Consider the following 13,586-nt stretch of genomic DNA (forward strand, 5'->3'; position numbering starts at 1 on the left):
CAGGGCCAGTGATGTTATCTGTTGTCTCTATGAATCGGTGAAGCGAGGAATGTCCTGGAACAGCTTCAGCCAAACTCAGCCTGCTTTACTGCAGACTTCTCAGACAGAAGACGAATGAAGTTTGTGGAATGCGACGCCCTTCCTGTTTTAATTTCATACAGCTATATTATCAAAGCCAGGCCTCGTATTTCTTTAATGGTCAGACTCGTTTGGCTCCTGCATATAAATGTTTGTCCTAATAATATTTAAAGGCTATCATAAGTCAACTGGAGAATGTTTGTTCTGATCTTGGGGAAGGTATCTATCTTAGTGCCATAAAAAAACACACACAGCCTAATAGCTGAAAGAGGACCTCCAAGTTGTCATAGTATTTATAAATCTTCATGCTTGTGATAACACTGAGGAGCTGTTTCAGTTACTGGAGGGTACGATGCCCTTTCGGAAGGAAACATACTTCATTTCCTGCAACTTCTGTTTGCTATTCATAAAGTTCTTTTCCACTCAATGAGGGCAAGGTCCAAGGACACCAGAAAGGAGACGAGGGTCTGAGAGAATAGGAATGAGTCACATACTGAGATTGGACTGGATTGCAAAAAGGAGTGGGTAACTAAGCATTGAAATGGAAGGAGAAAAGGTTGCACACACCTACTGGGAAGCCTGATTTGGATGGGATTAAATGTACATGGGGCCCTGGGGTCATTTCCTCATTTTCAGGTGCTACTCTGTGATTTGCCAAATTACCAAGATGTCACCTCACATTGGAAAAGGCTTTCTGACCATATTACAGGCCCTTTTTTGTGTGCTGGGGATTTTTTTCACATTTAAAAGGTCCATATTCTAAACAATTCCCTTCACTTTTCTGCTGCTAAACAGCAGAATGGTTTGTTTTTCTAATAAAAAAACATTTGCTATATGGACAGAAGTATTGGGACACCTGCTCATCCTTTGTTTCTTCAAAAATCAAGGGTACTAAAAAAAGATGTATCTTACTTTTGTTGAAGTAGCTGTCTGTACTAGATTTTGGATCACCGGGATTTGGTTGTGTTTACAAGAGCAACAAGAGCATTAGTGAGGTCAGGATGTTGGATGGATCACCCCACTCCACCTCATCCTCAACTCCCCATCTCATCCCAGAAGTATTGGATGGAGCACCATCCATCATTCCAGAGAACACAGTTCCACTGCTCCACAGCTCAATGCTGGTGGGCTTTATACCCTTCTAGCCCACGCCTGGCATTAGACATGCTGCCAATAGATTCATATTTATCTGCTCCAGAGAGTCCTATTCTATTATCAGTACTTCTCTACAGGGATTAGACTATCTATGTGTGTGCATTTGCACATATGTATCAGCAATAGCTCAATGCATTTAGTTACATTGGACAGTGTGTCTCTGTAGAGTTGCTCATTCAACCTACATGAGCTTAGCCCTGCTCATTCACTCTCAAGTTATAAGGAGTGTTTCAGCCTCGACTACTTTTCCAGCGAGGCACGATACAGTGCAGCCAATCAGAACAGAGCCTAATTAAATACACCAGTCTTAAAGATGCAGTCCCAACAGCTGGTTAGAGAATAAAGTGAGGGTGAACATGAACTACTTCTGTTACATAAAACTACATAAATGTTTTAAGTGGACCTCAGGGAGTTATTTAATGATAGATCTAAATGTCTTTTACATTCAGTCCGGCATGTCCAGATCTTTACACTAGTAGGCCTATATTGTGGTCAGTAGACGTTTACTGTCTTTTGCAACAATGCCACACTGTCAGATAATCATTGAGACAGACTGCAAATAGAGAGAAGTCACCGCAATCAGAGCGAGCGTGTGCATGTGTGTGCTGGTTTCCTCCGTAGTCAGGCCAAACAGAGTAATTATGCGCATTATCAGAGAGTAAACAGGACGCAAAGCTGAGAGAGTTTGGTCTGTGTCTGAGCAGCTGTGACTCAGATTCCTCAGATACCACAAGTTGCAGGTCCACCTTGAATGTTTCTCACATGCTCTGAAGAAAACACTGAAGAAAACACCTTACACAAGTCAATTTCACAGGCTAGAGCTCTTGTTTCGTCAGATTGACCTCTGAGGTTGTTGCCATTCTGTAGTGGGTGTTAAACCCATATTTGGAGCACTACGAAATTTTCAGAAATCTGGAAGAAAGATACTGTTTATGCTTTGCCAAACCTTTAAATATCCCTGGATGCTCTGAATTATGAGATTTAACAGGTCAAACTATAAGTATATTCAAGCTAACATTGCTGTGCATTGGCCTGACATTATAAGCTCAACCTAAATACCCCAAACAAACCAGCAAACTGTGTTAAATGAGGTTAACTAGGTTCCTTTGCCAGTGGTTCAGCACAGTTTGAGCAGCTGGTGTTGTTATATAATAGTTTTGCCGTTTAGAAACAGACTTATTTTTATTCACAAGCATGCTAGTGTGCTTGTAGCATGTATGTAGCATTATTTGTAGCTATTTTAACTGCTTAATAACCATGTGGTTGAGAATATTCAGTGTCATGTGGAAAACTATATTTATTGAATTTAAATGTATTTATATAGTGATTTTCACAGCAAACATTATCACAAGGCTTATTTTAATAGTTTATTAAATGAAGGAATGTATTATTATGAAGGAAGATAAAGAAATTGTCCTCGTTTGTCCTTATTAACTACGCTCTGACAATAAAGGTGCTACAAAAGGTTCTTTGAGTGATGGCATAGACGCTTTATAAAAGAGTCATGTTTGTAACAGAGATGTGTGGAGGACATTAAAATTGGTAAAGGATGTTTTCTTAAGGTTCTCCACGTTGGGCCTGATTCATCAACAGTTCTTAGGAAGAAATTTCGCCCACTTGCGTAGTTTTCACTAAGAGTCTGATGTTCACCAGTGTTTCTTATTTGGGATTTGTTCACTTTATGAGAACAGTGGAATCCATAATTCTAAGAGCAGAGCTGTAAAAACCTCTGCAGATTAAAGACACATCCTGTATCCTGAAAATATCGTAGGAAGATATCAGTGAATGAATTATTTTACTTATTATTAATTATTATTTAATTATTAATTGTTATGAGTGTAGTTTAATTCTGCAAATGTTCACACGCTTCCATGGCCTTCCATGCTATATATTTTGTTATACTATTTATATTGAAGGATGCCTTCAAGTATCCACATTTTTGAACTATCAGTGTGGGTCAAAAAGAAAATCTGGACCATCTAGGGGTCCCTTAGGACTAGTCTAAGGGTGGAAATCCACTGCACTAGATATTAGTTTAAAAAAAAAAAAAGGTTGAGTGGATATTCCCTTTGAAAAATATGCTAAACCTTCCTTTCAGATAGATACGAGCAGGTCTCCCACCAAGCTGAGCTATTAATCATTTACACAGCCGAAAATGACAGAAACTAGGGAAAGGTCAGAGTCTCTCTCCCTGTCTGTCTCTAATGACCACTGATAAATGCTTGAGACTCTGCCATTACCAGAGGTGATCGCCAGTGCAGGCCATTAGTATGCACAGTGCCTGATCTGAGAACAGTCTGTTCTCCCACAGCATGAATTTTTCACCTAGCGTGACTCTGCTCTTCCGAGGGGGCAACGAGAGAAGAATAAAGAGGAGCAGAGACAGTGATGAGGGAGATAGAGAAACACAGAGAGAAAAAGGAGGGAAAAAGAAATGGGAATACTCTGACTAAGCCGTTTAAGGATAAGCGCTAGCCTAATCGTGCTAAGGTCTATTTTAGCCTTTGATTCTTACACAAAATGTTTGTTTACTCTCTTCTCTGTACTCTGTTTACATAAACATGTTTTCCTCTCTCTGCTGCAGTGGTCTCGGCTACATCCTGGGATCCAGCGCTAAGGATGCTGCAGGGGACTGGCACTGGGCTCTGAGGGTAAGCGCTCGCTCTGTTTGAAGGGTGTGTATGTGTATATAGTGTAAATGAGGACAAAAGTAGAGATATGGATGTGCTAAAGTGCTGAAAAAGGGATGCACACACCCAAATGCACAGCGACGCACCCCTCTCTGTCCTCACATTCCGTACTGAAACACCCATCACCGCCAAATCCAGCGTGGACAGGTAAATCCCATAATACCTTCTTGGAAAAGCAACAGAGCGTTCATATTCTGCGATCCTATATAGGCCGCGCTGACAGCCGAGCAAACCGCAGCACTTTAATTTAGCATTACCGCCGCGTCCCTGGGGTCCTACTCACACCGGACGTATCAAATCTCCCCGCTAGCGCTATCCTGAGGTCTTTGCGCTAGCTCCCACCCAAAGATAGGCTTTCAGAATTCTTCCCAGTCGGGCAGGAGAAGCACAAAGAGTCATTTGTTTCAGGATATTTCTCACTAGTCTTGATATATCGCAGTCCCCCTCTGAAAAGAACCCTCTGAACAGCTACCTTCTATGTAGCGCTAGCAGCCACAAGTATATTACATGTCCAAATGTTTGTGGACACCCCATTTAATGAATGTATTCAGCTATTTTAGGTCACACCAACCGTCTGACACAGATGTAGAGAAGTACTGCGAATAGAATAGGACTCTCCGGAGCAGATAAACATGAACCTATAGTTGGTGCTCCACTTAATACATTTGGGATGAGCTGGGGAGTTGAGGATCATCACAGCACTGCTCCAAAATCTAGTAGAAAGTCTTCCCCGTAACAGTAGAGACGGTTACTTGAACAAAAGCAACTATTTTTAATACCCTTAATTTAGGAAGAAACAGTGAATGAGCAGGTGCCCCAATACTTTGTCCGTATAGTGTATTTAGCTGCTCGGCTAAGAGAATCGGGCATTGTCCGTAACCTCATGTGGGGAATGAGGAGATGTTGTGTGGCTCATGCAGAACAGCAGTGAAAGGAGAGAAAGAAAACTTGTAAAGGGAAGAGGCCCCCATGGAAGTGCTAAAGATCCTTCTCCTGTCACTATTCCATCAGCCTGTTCCACCACACAAAGGCCTGGTCGTTCCATAAACTTTAACAGCGGAGTGTTAAAGTTAACAGGTGTCCTTTATAACCAGTGCCTATTGTGGCTTCTTAAGTAGCCGTGAGAGTCTATGATGGCTACAAAGTAACCACAGTGTGTGGCCACCTCATTAAGGAAGACTTTGGTATAAAAACAAAGGTATACCATTTCTGCATATTAGCTTCATTAGCCTCATAGCTGCAGTTTAAACATTATTTAGCTGATCAATTATATTTGGCATAAGGGGGAAGTGTTGTAAACATAACTTCTCACTTCACTTTTCCATAAAAAAAAAAGTGGGAGGAACATCCAGACTGTTAGGGGTCTTCAACCCAACAAGGGCCGCTCTCCACATGACAGTTATATGGGCTTCAGAAGCGACGGCGCCATTTTTGCGCTGCTTGTCCAAACAGAAGTGCTCGGCCACATTGTTCAAGAGCGACCTTCTGCCAAAGACACTGCTGGAGAAGAAAAGAGGGGGTGCGTGAGGGTGCGAGGGATTCTGGGGGGCGTTAATCATCAACAGCGCTTTAAACGAGTCGAAAAATAACAATCATATGAGAAGGCTCCCTACCAGCCGCATCCTGCTTCGGAGGGGGAAAAACACAGCGAGCCGCTTTCCGTTTGTTTTGCACCTCTTATGAGGACGTGGTGGCCTTCCTTTCGAGAAAAGGAGGGGAGATCGAATGTAGGACAAATTGTTTTTGGAGGCTAGATAGCATTACCTGTGGAGAATCAGGGAGGAGCTGTGGAGGAAGGAAGCAGCCATATTGCTTGACATTAATCTTCCGCAGTCACAGAAGGAAAACTAGTGTGCTGGACCTTATTCCTGTTTTTCATTGTAGTGAGTCACCCCTTTGGACCTATGTTGGACCAAATTCTATGAGGCTAATGTAGTTAACAGGTAAACAAAGGTTCCTTCAACAACTCGGCGCTTTTGAGGCCACAGGCTTCCATCACGTGTTTGCTACAGTAGCTTCATTGCTTCAGTGCAGAACTAAAAAGGCAAACTCCAGACACCAAACACTGAAGCCAAAAGAAGGGGGAGAAGTGGTCAACACTGCTAGAAGTAAAAGACTAATAAACCAAAGCCAGAATTACAGCACAGACTGCAGCTACTCATCAAAGCCCCAGAGTTCACACACACACATACACACACACACTCGCAGGCAAAGCAAAGGACGCACAGCTTAATGCGTCAAACAGCAGTGGATAAGACTCACACTCTTCTACTATGCATGCACTACTATGCAGATTCATAATGCAGCAAGTGAGAATGAGAGTAAACACACACACACACACACACACATATTCACTCACACACACACATACACACCTGAGATGACCTGAGTATTAAAGTGGTATAAAAAATATCTGCTGGAGGATTCGATCTGACAGACCAAATTGGTTTTGCCTTCCCAAGGGATGGACCTCAGTCCACTGCTCCCCTGTGAATGAGCTAACACACACAAGCTAACACACACTCACCCATAAACATACACAACTTACACACTTATGCACACACTCACATTATGAAAGAAGATAAAGAAAATAATGTAGTAGCTCATGGCCTGGTGGACTGCAGCTGTGCCCTTACAGAGGGAGAGAGACATAGAGATAGAGCGCAAGAGAGAGAGTTGGGTCTTTTCCACACAGCAGAGTCAAGCACAACGACTGAGCGGTCACTTTACAGTACAATCAGGCTGCATTAGATAGAAATCAAGATAGGCAAGGGATAGAGAACAGCAACAATGGTCAACAATGGGCTTTCTCTTCCTTAAATCCATGACACCATTTGATGATAATGACCATTCCGGATTTTCATCCATGTATGATTAAGATGCTCGTCCGTAGTTCCAATCAGCATGTTACTAAAAGGTTAATCTCTTTTGTCTCTAGGTGTCTCCTCTGTTGGGGATGACCGCTGGAATGCTCATCCTGCTCTTCGTCCCTGAACCCAAGAGAGGCAGCGCTGACCAGCCAAGCAGCCGCATTAAAACCCGCACCTCCTGGGTCTGCGACATGAAGGCCCTCGGCAAAAAGTAAGTAAAAAGGGCTTTCTATTCTTGAGAAAACAAGAACAGCACAGATTTAAATGCAGGAAGAGACGAGAAGCAGACTTGTCAGGTCACACTTTATTCTAAATCTGTTAAGCTCAAAGGTGTGTGAGAGGAAAAAGAGAGGTGGAGAGGAGAGGGGAGACAGGGAATACCCTTAAGCACACCTCTGAAGCGGGACTGACTGCAGAATGTTTAGTAAGGCTGTGTATTGGCAAGAACCTGTGGTTACAATATGCATCACGATTCAGGGGTTAGGATTCAGTATATTACAATATACTGCAATAGTGTAAGGCAATATATCATGTTTTTTTAATCAAATTGCAGGAAAATGTTTATAGTGTAAATACAGGTTTGGTTCGGACCAAACTGAAAAGTCACACAAGTGAATATTTCCCACTCCAAAGCTATCATTAACCATGTTATACCATGAGTTTAGGGTTGGCAGCTTGCCTGTTGTTGACACAGTTTGTTTTTGCTCTCTAGCCGGAGTTACGTGTTCTCTTCTCTGGCCTCGGCGGCTGTATCGTTTGCGACGGGGGCGTTCGGCATCTGGATCCCACAGTATCTGTTCAGAGCTCAGGTGGTGCAGAAGACTGCTGTGAGCTGCACTCATCAGCCCTGCAGCAGCAGAGACAGGTAACACTTCCACACTCAGAGCAGTGTCCTTGCACACAGTGAGCAAAGTGTCCTTCATTATCTTAATGATGAAATCAAGGATACAAACACTGACCACAGGTCCTTCTGCTACCTTTAAGCTGAATAATCATGTCATTTTTGACAGCTACATCAAATATTACATCTACATATATGCAACAGAACCTCAGCCACAGCTACTACTGAAATCTTATCGATTCTTGTTTACATTGTAGCTTGATGACAGCATAGTTAGGTTCACTTGCAACTCTTTCACTAAATCAATCGACGAGTAGTTATGGTCCATGTCCAGTCAACATCTGATTAGCTAGACTGACAGACACATCCATTATCTTTGTAATTGTCATTCTATGCCGGCTGCCACTGGTAAAGAGTCAATGAGGTAACAGCCTTGTTGCCATGTTTTCTTTGTCGATCCAGCTTGATCTTTGGTGCCATTACGTGTGTGACGGGGCTGCTGGGCGTGGTCATCGGTGCGGCCACCACACGGTTCTGCCGGCAAAAGACGGAACGAGCTGACCCGCTGGTATGCGCCGTCAGCATGCTGGGCTCGGCCATCTTTATCTGCCTCATCTTCGTCGTGGCCAAGAAGAGCATCATAGGAGCATATGTAAGTACCTCTGTTATGGTGTTGAGGGTGAAGGCTTAAGAGCATTCATTCTATCATGTTTTAGATTTCCAAGCCTCTGTATTAATGTTAGTAACTAAATGTATTGTGTTAAAATAGCCATAACATTATGACCGGTGAAGTAAATAACATGGCACCTGGCAGTGGGTGGTATATGTATTTCAGTGTATTTATTGGAAGCATAAAAAGTCAGAACAACTCTAAAACAGGTAGGCAGGTTTGTGGGTTTATCTCGTGTGCAGTGAATAATACCTCCTAAAAGTGGTTCCAGAAGAACAGCCTGTGAACTGGTGACAGGGCCATGGGCACCTAAGGCTCATTCATGCAGCCCATACGATTTAGTCACTCACAACTCACAGGACTTAACACAGGACTGCTAGCATCTTGGTGCCAGATACCACAAGATGCCTTAAGAGGTCTTGTGGAGTTCGTGCCTCAAATGGTCAGATCTGTTGTGGTGGACCTACTTAATGCTATGGCTGATCGGTGTATAACTTATAGCTTCAGTGCAAAACCAGGTGTGTCAGGCTCAGTTCTGAATCTCACCTATTATGGCTTTCTTTGTTCTAACCCATCTAATTTAATGTCTTCATCTCATCGCCAAGCCCTTTGAAGCAGAACTAGATGTGCCACAGCAAGGACAAACCCTGAACTCTGCCTTAAACATACTGCTTCCAACCACAGCCCAATAGCAACCAGTATCAAGAGCATTAGTGGTTAGCAAAGTTGGGATGGAACTCATTGAGCTGTGCTCAGTTTCTCCCTGTGGCGTCTTCTCATCAAACATTCAGCAGAGATGCGCCGAGGCACTTTACACTAACTCCTTACTCAGTGGCTACTCAAAATAAGGTTATCCCTGAGCTAAGCACGTAAGACCTTCCATTATTGATTGGCTGTCCTCTCTTGCCTTTAAGGGCCTTAAACTAAAGGTTCAGCAGTGCTTATGTGTTTATTTTTTTTTCATTATTACATGGTTAGTAGTCATAAAGGTATGGTACAGGTGAGGTAGATATTATCCTGATACTATGGCTCTGGAGTTTCATTTAAAATGTAGACATATGCAAACATTTAACAACTGGTAATCAAGTAATGAATTAACTGACTAAAAAGCTCTGCTTTACTCAAATGCTTAACATTGTATGGTAACACTTCACTGTAGGGCACCATTCATAATGACTAACCTATCTACACAATTATAAAGGCTTATAAAAAGTGGGGGTAAATGATCATAAATAAGTAAGCCTTTATAGATGTTTATGTCAATTGTAATGAAAGACGTACAGGATGTCGGTGTTATGTAGCCTTATGAGTGGTGCCCTACATTAAACTGTTAAGTACACTTAAAAGGCCACAGAGGTTCTTTAAAAACATCCATCCCTCTACACTGTACACATTAGCATCTCCATGACAAAATGAGCCTTATAAAGTGGTGCTACTGAACCCCATGCCAGCATTCAGCCTACATTTCTGCCCTATTAACACAAACAAAGCCATTATGTCAAAATACAGGAAGCACAGTCATATAATGATATCTGTATCCACCCAATAAAAACACTGAAAGTGAAAACACTGAAAGCATAATGTTCTATATTATTAAACAGTCCAAAATGCTCTGGTCCCTGTAGACGGTTGCTGGTTTGTGGAAATGCAGGCAGCTGTTTGCTTGTTTAATGAACACGCTAACCAGGAAAAGGGTGCAGTTTCACCAGGCAGCTGGAAAACAATGGACCATGGCATTTTTTTGGACTGACCACTCAGACAAAGAGGAAAACTTGAGTCGTACAAGAAAATAAACTGGCCCTTGGCTGCATTCGGTAAGCAGAGAGGGACAATGCAGTCGGAACACCACCGTCAACACACTAATCCAGAGTTCCCATACGAAAAAATGTCTGTGATTAAAAGGCTTGATATTAAACATATTTTTAGCCACACTTAATGGTCAGGTCAGATTTTGAGAAACGGTTCAAGTGCTATTTTTTAGTTCATAGGCTTAAAAATCCTTTCACATGCTTTGAGTACATAGAGTACCATACATTTTCAGTAACTGTGCTATGCGTGACAATTTCTAAAATATACATTATTATATTATATTTCTCTATAAATTTACTTCAGTGTCTATTCTGAGTTAATTCCCAGTTCTCCATGTACATTTAACATCATAAAGCATAGTGCATAACGTAATATGATATTGTAGCTGATAAGATCCTCTAAGATTCTCATACTTCACTGAAGATAAGTTAATAGCGGCTTCTGGAATTTTCCATCTGTCCATGCGGCTGTAATCGTATCCATATTGTGGATGAGAAATGGGAGACAGAGAAGGCAAAACTTCAAGTAGCAGAGGAAGTGTGATGGCGACAGATGTGGAGTCTGAGAATGCGACAGGGAGAGAGAGAGGGAGTAAGGGAAGAAAGAGAGAGAGAGTTCCAGCAGAGACAGCTGCCATCTTGTCTGCAGACCCCGCTGATCAGACCTCAGACTTTAACCACAGTCCAGCAGGATTACACTCGCAGTGTGTCAGTCACGCTGTCTGAACCTTAACTATAACACACACACACCCACACACACACTCTCTCTCTCTCTCTTACATATGCCCACTTACATTCCTCTCAGGCGTACAGAAAGACGAGCCTTAAACACAGGCTCCACACACATGCATGCACTCCAGGGCTGCAAATTTCTGATCTTGCTAGGATTCTGTTTGCTTTAGATTTTTTAGGGAATGATTCAGTGCTTCAGGAATTGATTTGATTCATTTGATATGATTCATGCAGTATTGTTGATGCAAAATAATACACCAAACAGTTTTTCTAGATATCAAACATTTTAAATCGTGTACTATTGCAGACTATGAGATGAGTATACTGTAAATATTAAATAAAATAATATTAAATGATTAGATTCCATTCTAACATGCCAGGATTGATTTAGTCAATGCATGAAGGTATTTTACACCCCTAGTGCGCACACGTACACATTCTTACACTCACTTACAATTCATTTAAGCATGCAGTAAGACACTCAACCCTGTCACACAGGTACTTGATACGGCACAAATTCAGTACATAAAAAAGCACCATAGAATACCATAGCAACCACCTATCAATGACCCATCAACCATGAGAGATACCATAGGGAGCATCTGGTGAAACCCCACCAGTCGATTAAAATACCATAGCATCAACATAGCAATACCATAGCAACAACCTAACAACCACCTGCCAAGTGCTTATACATGCCTAGGCTACTGTCTGGAATACAATAACAGCCACATATCAATGCCCTAGCAACCATCTGTAATCCTTTTCATGTCTGACCTGACCTGAATTATTATATTATTACTTTCACGTCTGACCTTATTATTGTAACGATAATTAGCTATTTATACTTTTGGGTAAAAAAGGATAGACATGACCAAAAAATTGTATTTAGGCCAAACAATTTGCAATTTGTAATGATTATTAATATAATTAACCCCCCAGCAACCATGAGACAGTTGCAGTAGCATTAAGCACCTTAAGGTGCTTTTTAAAGCCGCTAGGGCACACAGAACACACCTCTCTCACACTTACACACACACACATTCCCGCTGCCCAGAATCTACATAGTAGGGAGGCAACAATACAGTGCATTGTATTATATCATCTTATCACTTCACTTACAAACCCTGTACCTCCAAAACAGCAACTTTCAAGGAAAAAAACCCTTGTAATTTTGGAGCATTTCTATTGGTCCATTCATCATGAAAGTTAGACACAGTGTAAGGAAGAACTGACAGATTCACATTATGTCAAAAGGGAAAACTGAAACTGTAAAGAATGGAGATTGCCAGGTTTTCGCACGACAGCGACTTAACAGACAGGCCGCTGTCAGAGACAGGCTGACTCCCTCCTTTCAGACCAGTCGTCCATCTGACCCCAAACACACCAACCACTAACCAGGCGTGCCAGCTGCTGCCAGCCGTGTCTGCAGCTCAGAGCCTCACACACACTGTCGCGCCACGCCGAACACTTAGGAAACTCAATACTTGCATTTTAATTCACCGTTAAGCAATGAATGTCCCACGAAGCCGACGCAGCTGAGCTGCTGTTACTCGCTGTGAGAGTTTGTTTAATTTCCTCCAGAGACTGAAGAGAAAAGCTCTGAAAAAAAACAAACTGCTGTCAAACAGAGCAGTGTGTCCACCATCAATCATTCATAACTTCGTTTTAGGCGATTTCGGCCTCTGTTTTATGGTCTGTAGGATAAAAAATACAGGCTCGGTCACCCCTGAAAATTAATATCACATTCCAAAATGATGCAACCACAGCATAATAGCATGCTTTCATATTCCAGAACAGTTCTGTGGGTTTCTCTGCTTTGATTCGAGAGAGGTTTCATCTTTGACCTACAATGAGCTGACATCAGTATGTTCTCCAGTGAAAGAATTAATGGTGTTCTACTGCAAAGATGATTAACTTCACATACTGTCTCTCTGTCTCCCTCTCTCTTTCCCATCAGATCTGCATCTTCATAGGAGAAACGCTGCTCTTCTTGAACTGGGCCATAACGGCGGACATTTTAATGGTACGTACTGCAAAGCCTGTATTTATCCATGGGGCTAAAAGAGAACGAACTCTCTCACTTGCAGAAAGTGCAGTCATCTTCTCGGGCTATAGTGTCTTATTTGTAGTGCTAGCTAGCGTGCGTGTGTGTGTGTGGGGGGCTGCATAGGGCTGCTATAGGCTGGGTGGAGCTCTGGCCGTAATTGCTGCCTCTGATTGAGCTTAATGTGAACACCACTCGCGGAAAATAACATGGAATAACAGTTTCAGGAGAGGCCGTGTTTTTGTGTGTGGGTGAAGGCAGAGAAGTGAGGGATGGACGTAAAGGCACACTGAAAAAAAGACACTTTACATTTACATTATATAAACATGGCAAGTGGATAAACTGTTACATAAACACAGTTTGTGGCAAAACTGGTAAACCTAAAGAAAGCGACTGTGCTGACGTACGAGGGTTTATTCCTTTTGCCATGTAATCATGTCAATTCAAAGTTCTATTGTGTAAAAGAGAGGGGAGGAGCGGGACTCTGGGGTGAAATGTCTTAAATATGGAAGCATTACATGTGATACTGTAACTAAATATGGCAATGCCAGCAAAAAGAAAGAGGAAGAACATGGAAAATGGGGAGTAGAGACGGAGGGTGAGAGATGGGGGAAAAGGTGAGAAAGAAAGAGAAAAAAGAAGTGAGAAAAGGAGAGATAGGAATAGAAGGATATGAGACAAAGAGACAGAGACAA

At 42.2% G+C, this 13,586-nt stretch overlaps 1 protein-coding gene across 1 annotated transcript in view; it reads left to right on the top strand.

Annotated features, from left to right (window-relative positions):
* The window catches only part of spns2 (SPNS lysolipid transporter 2, sphingosine-1-phosphate), a 108,923-nt gene that overhangs the window by 80,115 nt on the left and 15,222 nt on the right, over window positions 1-13,586 (top strand). Inside the window, exons 5-9 of the mRNA XM_072668271.1 lie at window positions 3,818-3,884; window positions 6,862-7,004; window positions 7,506-7,658; window positions 8,097-8,286; window positions 12,805-12,870. Coding sequence (XP_072524372.1) covers window positions 3,818-3,884; window positions 6,862-7,004; window positions 7,506-7,658; window positions 8,097-8,286; window positions 12,805-12,870 — 619 coding nt within the window. The remainder of the gene's footprint in view (window positions 1-3,817; window positions 3,885-6,861; window positions 7,005-7,505; window positions 7,659-8,096; window positions 8,287-12,804; window positions 12,871-13,586) is intronic.

The sequence above is a fragment of the Salminus brasiliensis genome, chromosome 1 (assembly GCF_030463535.1).
Source record: "Salminus brasiliensis chromosome 1, fSalBra1.hap2, whole genome shotgun sequence".
In the NCBI taxonomy this organism is placed as follows: Eukaryota; Metazoa; Chordata; class Actinopteri; order Characiformes; family Bryconidae; genus Salminus; species Salminus brasiliensis.